We start from the raw sequence: 16927 nt of genomic DNA, 5'->3' as shown, positions 1-16927 counted from the left end.
AGAATGCCCACTCAGATCACACCCTGACCAAACAAAATATAAAAACATACAAAGCAAACTATGGTCAGGGTGTGACATCCGTAGAGACCAGTGAATGCGCTGTCTGCAGCATTCGGTCACATGACAGCTCAACCAGCTATTCGATTTCACTTACCAGCACATAAACTGAGCCAGGATCACAGTCGAACGGATTAGGAAGTAGGTCCCAAAATTGGAGGTGAGCAGTCATCACTCATGTGGGACACTTACTGATGCTGTTTCCTGTTATTTTATTTTCATTACACAGTCAAGAAAGTCAGTTCCTCTCTCAATTCGAAAAATCGATCCACCAAAGCCTCAGTGTAAATCCACAGTTTTGAGAACAGGCATGCGCGCCAATGACTTTTTTGATGTAGTTTACAATCGAAGTTACCTGTTGCAGTGTATCTCAGTTCTGTGCTCATCTCTTTTGCCGCCAGTTGCTCTCAGTGTATGATACAATGGCAGAGGGAGACACATTCAAAACTAGAGTGCAGAGGCTGCCCGCCGTCCCGCCATAGATGGAGCCCCATCTGTGCAAAAGCCCACCGTTCGATTCCATGGAATCTGTTTTCATCAAAATAGCCATGCAGCACACTGAACATCCCCTGTGCCTTTTCACGTTCGGGAATGGTGAGACAGATCAATATGTCCTTGTGAATAGCATCCCTCGACATGTGTAGTAAACAAAAGTCAATGCATCTCGGCCCTCATAGCTAAAGTCCATTTGGTGAGTATAAGCTGAGGAGTTTTTGAGTCGTTCAATCAAAGCATGAATTCTTTGTTTAACAGTGTTATCTGAAAAAAGCTATTGATGTGAGTTTCTTGTGCCTCTGCTTCCCCACACATTGTCTTCACCATATCAATTGCGGCCAGTAATATCAAAGTCTCTGCAATAGTGTGAGGTTTCATAGCGTACTGGGCCTAAACATTCACTGTGGGAATGATTCAAGTGCAACGGTCAAGTGAGGCCAATTCCCATTATCTAAGGGCGCTATCTTGTTGAATTTGATCTTTCAGATTTGAATAATTTAAATGTTTAAGGTTAACCACATTACAATGCTTTTGAGACACAAAGACGGTATTATAATATATATATATAACATTACACTACCGGTCAAAAGTTTGGACACACCTACTCATTCAAGGGTTTTTCTTTATTTTTAATATTATCTACATTGTAGAATAATAGTGATGTCATCAAAACTATGAAATAACACGTATGGAATCATGTAGTAACCAAAAAAGTGTTAAACAAATCAAAATATGTTTTATATTTGAGATTCTGCAAACTCTTGGCATTCTCTCAAACAGCTTCATGAGGTAGTCACCTGGAATGCATTTCAATTAACAGGTGTGCCTTGTTAAAAGTTCATTTGTGGAATTTCTTTCCTTCTTAATGCCTTACTTAGGGCTATGCCCCTTTTTCTGTCATGCCCAAAGTAAACTGCCTGTAGCTCAGGCCCTGAAGCCAGGATATGCATATAATTAGCTGATATCAGCTGATGTACGAAGGGCTATATAAATACATGTGATTTGATTTGATTAGTACCATTTGAAAGAAAACACTTTGAAGTTTGTAGAAATGTTAAAATATTGTAGGAGAATAGAAATGCAAGAGTAAGTGTAACGGCTGTCGTCGGTGGAAGAAGGTGAGGACCAAGGTGCAGCTTGGTAAGTGTTCATGATATTTAATATAAGCAAAACTGAACACTAAACAAAATAACAACTAGGAAGAACGAACAAACGAAACAGTCCTGTCTAGTGATGATACACAAAACAGAAAATAAACACCCACAAAACACAGATGGAAAAAGGCTACCTAAGTATGATTCTCAATCAGAGACAACTTACGACACCTGCCTCTGATTGAGAACCATACCAGGCCAAACTCAAAAATCAACCTAGAAAAACAAACATAGACTGCCCACCCCAACTCACGCCCTGACCATACTAAAACAAAAACAAAACAAAGGAACTAAGGTCAGAACGTTACAGTAAGGTCATATTGAAAATGAGCTCCCTGGATGCAATTCCTATGGCTTCCACAGGGTGTCAGCAGTCTATGTTCAGGGTTTCAGGCTTGTAACTTCAAAAACTAATAAGAAATATCAGTTTTAGCAAAAGGACACAGTCTTGGAAATTCGTGTTTGCGCGCGCCATGAAGACAATACGCACCTGCTAAATCAATTTCCTATTGAACATACTTCTTTCCGTAAGAAAAATGATAGTTTGATTACATTTTAGGGTATCCGGGGTTTAAATAGAAACAGATTTTGACTTGTTGAAACAAAGTTTAGGGGTAGATTTTTGGATTCCTTTTTCTGCACGTTGTGGATAACGAGTGGATAACTCAAATCGATGGCACCAACTAAACAGATTTTGGGGGATATAAAGAAGGACGACACTACATGTTATAGCTGGGACCCTTTGGATGACATATCAGAGGAAGATTTTCAAAAAGTAAGTGAATATTTAATCGTTATTTGTGAATGTATGAAACCTGTGCAGGTGGAAACATATTTTGATGTGGGACGCCAACCTCAAACAATCACATGGCATGTTTTTGCTGTAATAGCTACTGTAAATCGGACAGTGCAGTTAAAGTAACAAGAATTTAAGCGGGAAGTTTTAATGCCTTTTAGCCAATCAGTTGTGTTGTGACAAGGTAGGAGTGGTATACAGAAGATAGCCCTATTTGGTAAAAGACCAAGTCCGTATTTTGAAAAGAACAGCTCAAATAAGCAAAGAGAAATGACAGCCCATTATTAACTTAAGACATGAAGGTCAGTCAATCCGGAACATTGTCGTGGAAATTTCCTCTATTTACCAAATCATGAGCGCAAACCACAACACAAGTCAGAGTTAGTTATCAAAGTCCATCTTTAATTATATGAGCTTCATCACAACCCTGTGACTCTCAGAGAAATCAATTCAGTGTCTATCCATGAATTCTCTGAGAGCCCCCTACACATTGCAACTCAGATCCTTTAATAGCAAAGAACACACATAGTCAGACAGCATAGACATAATAAATCGTTCAGCTTTGTCTCCTTACTCAAACCCCGAAACCATAAACCAATCCTCCATATCAACAGGCATATATCAAATTGTCATTTAGATACAACCTATTCTAAATACAACCAATCCTGGACAAGCTCACGGAGAGCATAGAATGATTCCAGACACTGCCATCCTCCTCTCCAAGATGGGAAAAGTAGGGAGTGACTGGCACACAGACACAGTGGAGCAAAAGATATGTTTACCCATGATGACACCTTGACCTCTCCCCTCTCTGCGGCCCATGCAACTTAGTCTTGACATAGAACAGATAACTGCCAATGGTCACCACTATAGTACAACAAAATACATTCTTATGAGAAATAACTCATAAGCATATGCTGAATATAAAACATCTTACCTATGTTACCAACCAATTCTGTTTATTCCCCAATAACATTTCAAGAACTTTGAAAGTTTCTTCAAGTGCAGTTGCAAAAACCATCAAACGCTATGATGAAACTGGCTCTCATGAGGACTGCCACAGGAAAGGAAGACCCAGAGTTACCTTTGCTGCAGAGGATAAGTTCATTAGAGTTAACTGCACCTCAGATTGCAGCCCAAATAAATGCTTCACAGAGTTCAAGTACCTGCCACATCTTAACATCAACTGTTCAGAGGAGACTGTGTGAATCAGGCCTTCATGGTCGAATTGCTGCAAAGAAACCAGTACTAAAGGACACCAATAATAAGAAGAGACTTGCCTGGGCCAAGAAACACAACCAATGGGCATTAGACTGGTGGAAATCTGTCCTTTGGTCTGATCAGTCCAAAGTTGCTATTTTTGGTCCCAACTGCTGTCTTTGTGAGATGCAGAGTAGGTGAACAGATGATTTCTGCATGTGTGGTTCCCACCGTGAAGCATGGAGGAGGAGATGGTTGAGGATGACTTGGACCGCAGAGTGAAGGAAAAGCCGCCAACAAGTGCTAAGCATATGTGGGAACTCCTTGGAGAGTGTTGGAAAAGCATTCCTCATGAAGCAGGTTGAGAGAATGCCAAGCATGAGCAAAGCTGTCATCAAGGCAAATGGTTGCTACTTTGAAGAATCTAAAATCAAAAGTGTTTTTTATTTGTTTAACACTCATTTGGTTACTACATGATTCCATATGTGTTATTTCATAGTTTTGATGTCTTCACTATTATTCTACAATGTAGAAAATAGTAAAAATAAAGAAAAACCCTTGAATGAGTAGGGGTGTCCAAACATTTGACTGGTACTGTGTGTATATTTATTTTCATCCGGATTTTGGAAATTCTCCCAACCACTAGTTTGGGAACCGCCCGCTGGTTTAGGGGAAGGGTTAGCTGACACGCTAAGTAATTGTAAAGTTGTTAAAAAGTATTAAGTAGATGCAAAGTTTCTAATTAGCTAAAATACTAAAGTTGTCTGTGATGAGATACAATCACGCAACCTTTGGTTGCTAAACTTTAGTGTTATATGTCCATCCATCCACCCTACTTTTGTTTTTGCATTAAGTAAACTTCTGTCTTATACCAAACGTAATACCAAACGTAACATATCATACTAAAGAGTGTGGGATTTACATTTACTATGTTTTGTCTAACCTCTTACTTTAACCATGAACCTATATCCTAATCTTAGACATAACCCTAGATGTAGATTCAGAGCAGATAGCTCATGTACTATCTCAACAGGTCATGTGAAATAGCTGATGTCGTTTCTAGCGTGGCCATCTAGTGATTTCCATATCTCCCCCTCCTTCTTCCTCCACTTACAAGGGCTTTGATGGCAGCCATGTTTACTTTGTCAGAGCCAATCAGAGACTAGGCCAGGAGCGAGCTCTGAGGACACAGACACTGATAGTGGATGGGTAAGGGGCGAGAGAGAGAGAGAGAGAGAGAGAGTAATGCAGGCAGTTACATAAGGGTGTTGTGGGAACAGAGTCTCCTGAGAAAGAGTGATGAGGGAGAAGGAAGAGAAAACAAACAGTGGAAACATGCTAACTAACCAGTATCAGCAGAGTCTGGATGCAAGTCAGTTAGTGTTAAAGTGGTCAGTGTTAAAGTCGCTCAAAGTTGGTCAGTGTTGAATCAAATCAAATCACGTTATTTGTCACATACACCAAATACAACAGGTAACAACCTTACAGTGAAACACTTACTTACAAGCCCTTAAACAACAATGCCATTTTAAGAAAAATATGTTAAGTAAAAAATAAGAAAGAAAAGTAACAAATAATTCAAGAGCAGCAGTAGATAACAATAGCGAGGCTATGTACAGGGGTTACAGGTACAGAGTCAATGTGCTGGAGCACAGGTTAGTCGAGGTAATTGAGGTAATATGTACATGTAGGTAGAGTTAAAGTGACTATGCATAGATAATAAACAGAGAACAGCAGCAGTGTAAAGGGGGGGATGGGGGGACAATGCAAATAGCCTGGGTAGCCATTTGATTAGCTGTTCAGGAGTCTTATGGCTTGGGGGTAGAAGCTGTTGAGAAGCCTTTTGGACCTATACATGGCGCTCTGGTACCGCTTGCCGTGCGGTAGCAGAGAGAACAGTCTATGACTATTGATTCCAATATTGATTTCTCTCTTTTTTTTTATTTCTCTCTTTTTTTTCTCTCTCTCTCGGAGGACCTGAGCCCTAGGACCATGCCCCAGGACTACCTGACATGATGACTCCTTGCTGTCCCCAGTCCATCTGACTGTGCTGCTGCTCCAGTTTCAACTGTTCTGCCTTATTATTATACGACCATGCTGGTCATTTATGAACATTTGAACATCTTGGCCATGTTCTGTTATAATCTCCACCCGGCACAGCCAGAAGAGGACTGGCCACCCCACATAGCCTGGTTCCTCTCTAGGTTTCTTCCTAGGTTTTGGCCTTTCTAGGGAGTTTTTCCTAGCCACCGTGCTTCTACACCTGCATTGCTTGCTGTTTGGGGTTTTAGGCTGGGTTTCTGTACAGCACTTTGAGATATCAGCTGATGTACGAAGGGCTATATAAATACATTTGATTTGATTTGATGACTAGGGGGCTGGAGTCTTTTTAGGGCCTTCCTCTGACACTGCCTGGTATAGAGGTCCTGGATGGCAGGAAGCTTGGTCCCAGTGATGTACTGGGCCGTACACACTACCCTCTTGTAGTGCCTTGCGGTCGAAGGCCGAGCAGTTGCCATACCAGGCAGTGATGCAACCAGTCAGGATGCTCTCGATGGTGCAGCTGTAGAACATTTTGAGGATCTGAGGAACCATGCCAAACCTTTTAAGTCTCCTCCGGGGGAATAGGTTGTCTTGCCCTCTTCACGACTGTCTTGGTGTGTTTGGACCATGATAGTTTGTTGGTGATGTGGACACCAAGGAACTTGAAGCTCTCGACCTGCTCCACTACAGCCCCGTCGATGTTAATGGGGGCCTGTTCAGTCCTCCTTTTCCTGTAGTCCACAATCAACTCCTTTGTCTTGATCACGTTTAGGGAGAGGTTGTTGTCCTGGCACCACACGGCCAGGTCTCTGACCTCCTTCCTATAGGCTCTCATCGTTGTCGGTGATCAGGCCTACCACTGTTGTGTCATCTGCAAACTTAATGATGGTGTTGCAGTCGTGCCTGGCCATGCAGTCATGAGTGAATGTTGGAGGAAATTATAGTTGAAATGATTAATTATGTATACATTTAAATTAGAACCATTTATTTTAATACTATTATGTTATGGTATGAAATGTATGGGTTCTTGGTTAAACTAGGACTGAAAATGTAAGTAAAACGAATTAATTGTCTGTACCTTGTGGGTTTAAGGGAGAGGGATGGCATATCTCCTTAGACAGATACAAATGTTTGTTTGATGTTCCATTAGTAGAGGAGAGTATATCTTTTAGACAGATTGGAATGTTTGTTTTATGAGGGGAGTAGAAGACAATCTCCAGACCTGAAGACACTGCGTAATTGTGTGGATCGGAGAGCGTGTGAGAAACTGATGACGTCATTTTATGTTCTCTCTTTAAAATGTAATGTTCTTTGTATTTTGTGTCAGTACTCATCAAGAATAAATGCTGAACTTGTTTTTAAGACTGGTCCCTTTCTATTTCATGCAAAATGATAAATTTACAACTTATTATGAAATAGATAGAGTGTGAATTTGGTTTTGGCTACAAAACATATAGGAATTTAGAATTCCTCTATCAGTGAACCAGATATTATTTAGAAGTATATAGTCACTAGTTTGTCAAAACTGACAAAATGCAAACAATATGAGATAAAAAGAGCTACACAATGGTTATTTTCTACCCCTCCTCTGCTCACCAGGGTTCAAATATAACATGTCGACCTACCCCCCCTCTGCTCACCAGGGTTCCAATATAACATATCAAACTTCCCCTCTGCTCACCACGGTTCCAATATAACATATCGAACTACCCCTCCTCTGCTCACCAGGGTTCCAATATAACATATCAAACTACCACTCCTCTGCTCACCAGGGTTCCAATATAACATATCAAACTACCCCTCCTCTGCTCACGAGGGTTCCAATATAACATATCAAATTTCCCATCCTCTGCTCACCAGGGTTCCAATATAACATATCAACTACCCCTCCTCTGCTCACGAGGGTTCCAATATAACATATCAACTACCCCTCCTCTGCTCACCAGGGTTCCAATATAACATATCAAACTTCCTCTGCTCACCAGGGTTCAAATATAACATATCGAACTACCCCTCCTCTGCTCACCAGGGTTCCAATATAACATGTCGAACTACCCCTCCTCTGCTCACCAGGGTTCCAATATAACATATCAAACTTCACCTCCTCTGCTCACCAGGGTTCCAATATAACATATCAAAATACCCCTCTGCTCACCAGGGTTCAAATATAACATATCGAACTACCCCTCCTCTGCTCACTAGGGTTCCAATATAACATGTCGAACTACCCCTCCTCTGCTCACCAGGGTTCCAATATAACATATCAAACTTCCCCTCCTCCGCTCACCAGGGTTCCAATATAACATATCAAAATACCCCTCCTCTGCTCACGAGGGTTCCAATATAACATATCAAACTTCCCCTCCTCTGCTCACCAGGGTTCCAATATAACATATCAAACTACCCCTCCTCTGCTCACCAGGGTTCCAATATAACATATCAAACTTCCCCTCTGCTCACCAGGGTTCCAATATAACATATCAAACTTCCCCTCTGCTCACCACGGTTCCAATATAACATTTCAAACTTCCCCTCTGCTCTCCAGGGTTCCAATATAACATGTCGACCTACCCCTCATCTGCTCACCAGGGTTCCAATATAACATATCAAACTACCCCTCCTCTGCTCACCAGGGTTCCAATATAACATATCAAACTTCCCCTCTGCTCACCAGGGTTCCAATATAACATATCAAACTTCCCCTCTGCTCACCAGGGTTCAAATATAACATATCGAACTACCCCTCCTCTGCTCACCAGGGTTCCAATATAACATATCAAACTTCCCCTCCTCTGCTCACCAGGGTTCCAATATAACATATCAAAATACCCCTCTGCTCACCAGGGTTCCAATATAACATATCAAACTTGCCCTCTGCTCACCAGGGTTCAAATATAACATATCGAACTACCCCTCCTCTGCTCACTAGGGTTCCAATATAACATATCAAACTTCCCCTCCTCCGCTCACCAGGGTTCCAATATAACATATCAAAATACCCCTCCTCTGCTCACGAGGGTTCCAATATAACATATCAAACTTCCCCTCCTCTGCTCACCAGGGTTCCAATATAACATTTCAAACTTCCCCTCCTCTGCTCACCAGGGTTCCAATATAACATATCAAACTACCCCTCCTCTGCTCACCAGGGTTCCAATATAACATATCAAACTTCCCCTCTGCTCACCAGGGTTCCAATATAACATATCAAACTTCCCCTCTGCTCACCAGGGTTCAAATATAACATATCGAACTACCCCTCCTCTGCTCACCAGGGTTCCAATATAACATGTCGAACTACCCCTCCTCTGCTCACCAGGGTTCCAATATAACATATCAAACTTCCCCTCTGCTCACCGGGGTTCAAATATAACATATCGAACTACCCCTCCTCTGCTCACCAGGGTTCCAATATAACATGTCGAACTACCCCTCCTCTGCTCACCAGGGTTCCAATATAACATATCAAACTTCCCCTCCTCTGCTCACCAGGGTTCCAATATAACATATCAAAATACCCCTCTGCTCACCAGGGTTCCAATATAACATATCAAACTTGCCCTCTGCTCACCAGGGTTCAAATATAACATATCGAACTACCCCTCCTCTGCTCACTAGGGTTCCAATATAACATGTCGAACTACCCCTCCTCTGCTCACCAGGGTTCCAATATAACATATCAAACTTCCCCTCCTCCGCTCACCAGGGTTCCAATATAACATATCAAACTACCCCTCCTCTGCTCACCAGGGTTCCAATATAACATATCAAACTTCCCCTCTGCTCTCCAGGGTTCCAATACAACATGTCAAACTACCCCTCCTCTGCTCACCAGGGTTCAAATATAACATGTCGAACTACCCCTCCTCTGCTCACCAGGGTTCCAATATAACCTGTTCGAACTACCCCTCCTCTGCTCACCAGGGTTCCAATATAACCTGTTCGAACTACCCCTCCTCTGCTCACCAGGGTTCCAATATAACCTGTTCGAACTACCCCTCCTCTGCTCACCAGGGTTCCAATATAACATGTCGAACTACCCCTCCTCTGCTCACCAGGGTTCCAATATAACCTGTTCGAACTACTCCTCCTCTGCTCACCAGGGTTCCAATATAACCTGTTCGAACTACCCCCCCTCTGCTCACCAGGGTTCCAATATAACATGTCGAACTACCCCCCCTCTGCTCACCAGGGTTCCAATATAACATGTTGAACTACCCTCTGCTCACCAGGGTTCCAATATAACATGTCAAACTACCCCTCCTCTGCTCACCAGGGTTCCAATATAACATGTCGAACTACCCCTCCTCTGCTCACCAGGGTTCCAATATAACATGTCGAACTACCCCTCCTCTGCTCACCAGGGTTCCAATATAACATGTCAAACTACCCCTCCTCTGCTCACCAGGGTTCCAATATAACATGTCGAACTACCCCTCCTCTGCTCACCAGGGTTCCAATATAACATATCGAAAATATATTTAAAAAATATAAATTAGTGCATTTGAGTCATTAAATAGGTTTCTCTTTTTACAATAATGCAGGATACTGTGATCAACCAGTATCAAGGGATGAAGGGGATAGATAGTTTATGTGTCAGATACAGTAGAAAGTCCTCTAACTCCTATGACTACTGGACATTAGTACAGTTTATATCACAATACAGTGTGGATCTGGGCTGGTGTCTTCAAAACAGCTTTGTGCAACTTATATAAAAATCTCTAAATTATCACCAAATGTACAAATTGTTTACTTAGTGAATAGCTAGAAATCTGTCCAACCATTCATAACCTCCAATATTCAAATACAATATGTTACACATTTAATGTTATACATACTTATCGTATAAGTCAATGACACGTTAAGCATGATTTGTTGGGTAATTTTAAATAGTTACACAGGTAAAGCAATCATAATGTAATAAAGTCAATGGTTGACCAATTAAGTGCTATATGTGATCTCTAACATATTGGGACAAACAGTCTATGGCCAAGGCACAAGCAGCAGGCAGGCTGTTTCCCTGGTAATGCTGATGTTCCTTAGGGCTACTCGTCAGCTAAAGCTTGAACAGAAACAATAATATCAACACAATAACATGTCTTTGAAACAAGTTAAAAACAAACAAACATGATGAAGCATGAACACAATGCACTCCTTTTGAAGCTTATCGTATCAACATGGACACTCAATCATACTCAAACTGCTGTATTTGGGTTTAAAACATTGTTTAAAAGCCTTTGCAACTTCCAAAAAACATTACCTCCTGTCTGTCTTTAAAGCTAGAGGTTCAGCCTTCTTGTTTCTTGGAATGGAAACAGACAAAAAAGAAAACATGATGAGAAGTGCACAAGAAACTCAAGTTGAGCTGACAGAATGGCCAGGCTAGAGTGGGAGAGAAAATGACTTTGAAAACATAAACAGATCCTGCTCAAAGAGATGCTGTGTTGATAAATTCACATTGTCATGTGGTGGGGAGAGTGAAGTCCTTTGACATTTCATATACGTAAACACATCTTCTGTCCATCTGAATGGACCCTCAGCTGCAGCCACTATGCCACTAACACACAGTCTAAACTAGGTCTGTGGCGGTCATGACATTTTGTCAGCCGGTAATTGTCAAGCAAATAACTGGCGGACTCACGGTAATTTACCGTTAATTAACATAAACATACTTAGCATCTCCTGGCTTCCACACATAGTCTACAAGCCATGTATGCAGAATTTTGGAACTACATTTAAAAAAAGTATAATAAATCAATGTAAGATAGCCGACACCTTCACAATAAATCCATTATTTATTTTAGACAGGTCTAAAGAAACATGATATGAAGAAAATGTAGTCTATTTCAGAAGAACAGAATAGCATACTCTGAGTTGTCCTTATGTTAGGCCCTGATCTGGCTATGCTGTATGGCTGTGGGCTACACTAGTTCATTTAGCAGATAAGATTTACTTAGAATTCCTTGTCATTATTTTATAGTATGAAGAATACAATTGAACAAAGCTGAATAAAATACAAAGGATATTTTCTCCAAACAATTTCTGAGGGAGTGCACACGTGGCTATTCTGTGTTGAGGGGTTAACAAAGAAACTGGTCCTCCTATATGCTTCATTTAGAGTTATGTAACTTTAGTTGTGATACAAACGCTGGGCTTTATGTTTAGATGTTTATACATTCTAAGGCTACATGATGTGACTAATGATGATTTGAAAAAAGTTGTATGAAACATTTTTTTTTTTTTTTTTTGTAAAAAATAAAATACAAAATTCTTCCCAATTTCGTGGTATCCAATTGGTAGTTACAGTCTTGTCTCATCACTGCAACTCCCGTATGGACTCGGGAGAGGCGAAGGTCGAGGGCCATGCGTCCTCCGAAACACAACCTAACCAAGCCACACTGCTTCTTGACACAATGCCCACTTAACCCGGAAGCCAGCCGCACCAATGTGTTGGAGAAGACACCGTACACCTGGTGACCGTGTCAGCATGCACTGCACACGGCCCGCCAGAGTCGTCGTTAGTGCACGATGGGACAAGGACATCCCTGCCAGCCAAACCCTCCCCTAACCCGGGCCAATTGTGCGCCGCTCCATGGGTCTCCCGGTCGCAGCCGGCTGCGACAGAGCCTGGACTCAAACCCGGAATCTCTAGTGGCACAGCTAGCACTGCAATGCAGTGTCTTAGACCACTCGGGAGGCCCCTTCATTCACAATTTGACATGCACTTGATAATATTCTCACCAGGCCTAGAATGTCCCGGCGGCACCCTCTTTTGGGTGGCCGTAATGCCCCCTAACAATATTCATGCCTTTTGCCCTTGGGCTGAATATAATAATTATAATTCCCTTCTCCCGGCTGCAAATCGCCGCTCTCCGAAGCATCTCTCAATCACATGGCTCTCTCAGATATATCAATTCTTATTAGGCAATGCCCGTCACGGTGATCAGGTCCTTCTCACAGGCATCTCAGCTCTGAAGTAGGCTACAAGTGAAGACATATTGAGGACGCAACTGAGTTCTTCCTTCTCATGAAATTCCCAGGCCCATTTTGAAGATGTTAGAAGAACTGTCCACATTTCGTCTTTTCATCAGCAAACAAGAGGAGTCGTCCTAACCAACAGCAAAAGCACTAGCCTATGTCAATCTACTATCCCCCATAGTACAGAAGTAGACCTATTCTATTCTGTGTGAGAAATAAATATTCAAAACATAGTCTGGAACAGTTGTGGGATGACCTAGATCCCAAATTAATAAAACATTTTAAAAGCAATGAGGCTAATGCAACAGATCAGAAAGTTTGGCTTAAATTGTTGATAAACTATTAGGCTATTTCTTCACATTATAAGCACAGCAATGCACACACGGCAGTACGCTATAAGCATGAATGTTCCAAAATGCAATCAATTGACAGGAAAACACCATTCTAAAAAGTGACTTCAAATGCTTCTCAAAAAAGGCTTCTCAACAAAGGCTTCTCAACAAAGGCTTCTCAACAAAGGCTTCTCAACAAAGGCTTCTCAACAAAGGCTTCTCAACAAATGCTTCTCAACAAAGGCTTCCCATCAAAGGCTTCTCAACAAATGCTTCTCAACAAATGCTTCTCAACAAAGGCTTCTCAACAAAGGCTTCTCAACAAAGGCTTCTCAACAAAGGCTTCTCAACAAAGGCTTCTCAACAAAGGCTTCTCAACAGCATGTAATGCTTTATTATAAAAGTGCATTTTATGGGGAAAATGATCTTCCCCAAACTTGAAACTCATGTGCCGCCTATGTATTCCATGTATGCTCTCCACCAGTTGTAAAGTGGATTAATGTTCTTCATTTTAAGAAGTTATTTGGCAACTTTAGTTGTGATACAAACCCTTTCAACATATATAGGCCTATGGGCTAGGCTACATGAGGTGTTTGACTATGATTTGAAAAAGTCAACAACAAAAAAGGAATGCGCTGTTTCTTGCCTTACTACACATGCTGGGCATCATTCACAAGTGATAATACATCATTCACAAGTGATAATACATCATTCACAAGTGATAATACATCATTCACAAGTGAAAGGCTAATATTCAGACTATTCTTAATTTGATATTGTCTTTACATATACTAAATAATATATGTGTGAAATTAGTTTGGATTTAGAATGGACCATGATCATGCACCTGTTTCGGAACAAGGGGCAGGGGAAACAAATATATGTCATCTACGCACTTAAATAGCGAATGGAAGATGATTTTACATGTTTCATTTTCATGCCAGCCAGGTAGGCTATACTCCTGTTGTAAAGCAAAGCAATGTGCTTAATATTAGGAAAGTTGAAAAATAGAAAGCTGATGGGATCCTCCTCTTTTTAATAGAGGCCATCACTCTGTTTTCTCATGCAATTCCATAGCTCATGGGCTCTCATGAAGTGTTTGATTTGATTTTCAATTACATTTGCATTGATGCCAGAGTGATTAGAGGGACAATAAAGTGCTGATTCAGCAGAATCAGAGCTGGGAGAAGCCTAGTTAGCGTGACTAAACGGTCACATGGAAATTGACTGCGGTCATGACTAGTGACTGCCGGTGTGGCAGTAATACGGTCACCGTAACAGCCCTAGTCTGAACATTAAACCGGTGGCTGTCCATGGCTGGAAAGCAGCACCCTTCAACCAGACAAGGAAATTAAATATAATATAGAATATTATCCAGCTCCAAGGAACAGTCTTCGATAGAGGTGCTGGTTTTTGTACAGTTGTATTCTTCCAGAAGATGTTGGTGGTTCCAAGGTAGGTCCTAGATTCCAAAAGATGCTGTGGTTCCATTGTGGAGATGGTTACTTGTAGGTTCCTCTTAGTCCTAGAGAATCTAGAAGATGTTGCCAGTGAAGAGAAAAGGATCCGCATCACCATTAGGACCGGTAGGGACCTATGGAAGGACAGATGAGTTAAAGACCGATCACATTGGAGGGTCATTTTAGGTCACATTCCAGTATCTGAACTTGTGAGGATGGGAGGCCCCCAGAATCTTGTTAAAACAGTAGTGAGAAGAAGTTCGGCACTGTCTCACCTGTGTTTGTCCATTCCAGTAGAATAAAGATGACTCTACAGATCCGTTCTCTCAGGAGGAAATCCTGGCGTCGGACCTCCAGGAAGGAGGCTTTCTTCCAACCCCCTCTGACCCAGCATCAAGCTTCCTTCACTGGGATCACTACAGCTGCCATTTCCCCTGGTGCTCTGGGGAACCTGCTTGGGGCTGGGAAAGGGGCCTGGGAGCTGCTTCATGCCCAGGTACGGAGCCCCAGACCAGGCAGGGATAGCTCCTGTGTCCTTATCCATCTGAGCCCCTCTGGATAGGGCGGGGATGGGGGTGGGGATGGAGGCTGGGGGGTAGGTTAGGTTAGGAATGGGGTCTTGGGGATAAGATTTGGTAGAGATTATGGATGCTTGAGGGTAAGTCGTAAAGACTTTGGGGGCCTGGGTTGAAGAGCTGGTTTTACAGTCATTGGAAAGAGTGGGAGAGGGTCTGGGTTCATTGTAGTAAGTGGGGGCAGGTATGAGACCGTGTGATCTGCTTGGGGCAGTTGTAAGGGGGCTGGAGGGATTGGAGACATTTGGAGTCGTCTTGTCAAACATACAGCTGCCTGAGGGTGTGTGTGTGGTGTGTGTGAGTGTTTGAGTTCTGGGTGCGTTATTGGACGGTATGTGTGTGCTGTGTTTGGGGTGTGTGTGACGATGTCTGTTTACTGGCTTTGCAGGAAAACCCTGTGGTATCCGCCGTGGTTGCCATTGTGTGTGTTGACATGGCTGTTGCCAAGACTGCCTTGGGTCCTGATATGACAGACCTGGATAGGGCTGCCCTGAGAACTGCCTGTTTGCATCTCCAGTCTCAGAGTGGCATAACTCCCGGCTGGGCTGCATGGTTTGGTCAAAGGCCTCTGGGAGATAGTTGTTAAAGTTTGGGAGAGGGACAGGGAGAGAGGTGTGGTTATTATCATTTATATTTTGGATGGAGGGTATCCAGGACTCTGGTTGGTTGATAGTATGAGAAGGTTGTGGGACCATTTGGTTGCCATGAAGATCCGCACAGCTTCCTTGAGTCCATTGCCTTGCAACAGTCTGAGCAGCTCTGGGTAGTGTGTTTGTGTTTACAGTCCTCCGTGGCTGTCTCACAGTCCCAGGACTACAACCCAGCCCTTGCTCCACACCACCAACAACTCCATTTCCTAGCAACCTCTGCTCTCCAAAGCTGTTGAGGTTAGAGGTCATGTGTGGACCAGACAACTGCCATTGGTTCTCACTGTGGGAGCCATTCCCGCCATTGAACCCCTGGTTGCCTGGCAATATGGAACTCTGGGAGTGAGGGAACCCACGTAGTATGTTTTGATTGGCAGTGATGTGAGCAGAAAGTCTGTTGATTGGCTCAGTGCCCTGTCCCAAGCTGCCCATCACACATCCATCATCACACTCTCTCATCAGAGCCTCCTCCACGTAGGAGAACACATCATTGGCTAAGATATCATACAGCTCCCCCGTCACATCCTGCTGTTCCATGTTGATCCTGAGGAGAGTGCTCTCCCACTCCCTCAACTCTGTCTCCTCCACCTCCAGCCCCTCCAAGCCCCCCGCCCCCATCTCCTCCAGGATCTCCCCCAGAGAGTCCATCATGGCCTGTGCTGTGGGGTCTCCCCTGCTGGGCCTCTGGGGCCCCTGGAGCTCCCCAGGGACACTCAGCAGAGCGTGGCTGTCCAGGAAGGCTCTCTCCAGGCCTGGGTCCTGGTCCTGGGGGAAGGCTGTGTCTAGGTTGGGGGAAAAGATCTGGAGTTCCAGGTTAGGGTTAGCGTCCTGGGGCTGAGTATAAACAGAGCGGTCCTGACTGAGTAGAGACCCCAGGAGAGACGCAGGGTCCAGGAGCTTGTCCTCAGGGCAGGAGCCTGGGGGAGTGAGGCCAGGGGGGATGGGTGGTCCTATAGGCATAATGGCAGTATTCACAGAGGGACAGGACTCATACAGCAGAGCCTCCCCAGTGGCAAAGTTGAAGGGAAGCTGCATTCTCCGCTGACGCAGGTGCTCCTCACCCTCTTCGTTTCTGTAGAAAGGTGACAAAGGTCACTAAAACATACTGTATGTAAGCGTATATAAATACCATGGAATGATACAACTATAACTGTTGGGGAGAGTAAATCGTAATATCAACAGTGGACTCA

The 16927-nt window shown here is 43.1% G+C and overlaps 1 protein-coding gene across 2 annotated transcripts in view; it reads right to left on the bottom strand.

The window, feature by feature from the left end:
- Positions 1 to 10544: 10544 nt before the first annotated feature.
- LOC109891711 (aryl hydrocarbon receptor-like) overlaps positions 10545 to 16927 on the bottom strand; it is a 50598-nt gene continuing 44215 nt past the window's right edge. For both annotated transcript variants that reach the window (XM_031826311.1, XM_031826312.1), the window contains 2 exons: positions 14791 to 16809; positions 10545 to 14649 (listed from right to left, as the gene is read on the bottom strand). In XM_031826311.1, coding sequence (XP_031682171.1) covers positions 14826 to 16809 — 1984 coding nt within the window. In that variant the 3' untranslated portion in view covers positions 10545 to 14649; positions 14791 to 14825. The remainder of the gene's footprint in view (positions 14650 to 14790; positions 16810 to 16927) is intronic.

The sequence above is a fragment of the Oncorhynchus kisutch genome, linkage group LG6 (genome assembly GCF_002021735.2).
Source record: "Oncorhynchus kisutch isolate 150728-3 linkage group LG6, Okis_V2, whole genome shotgun sequence".
Taxonomy (NCBI): Eukaryota; Metazoa; Chordata; class Actinopteri; order Salmoniformes; family Salmonidae; genus Oncorhynchus; species Oncorhynchus kisutch.
This window is presented reverse-complemented; position numbering and strand designations above follow the sequence as displayed.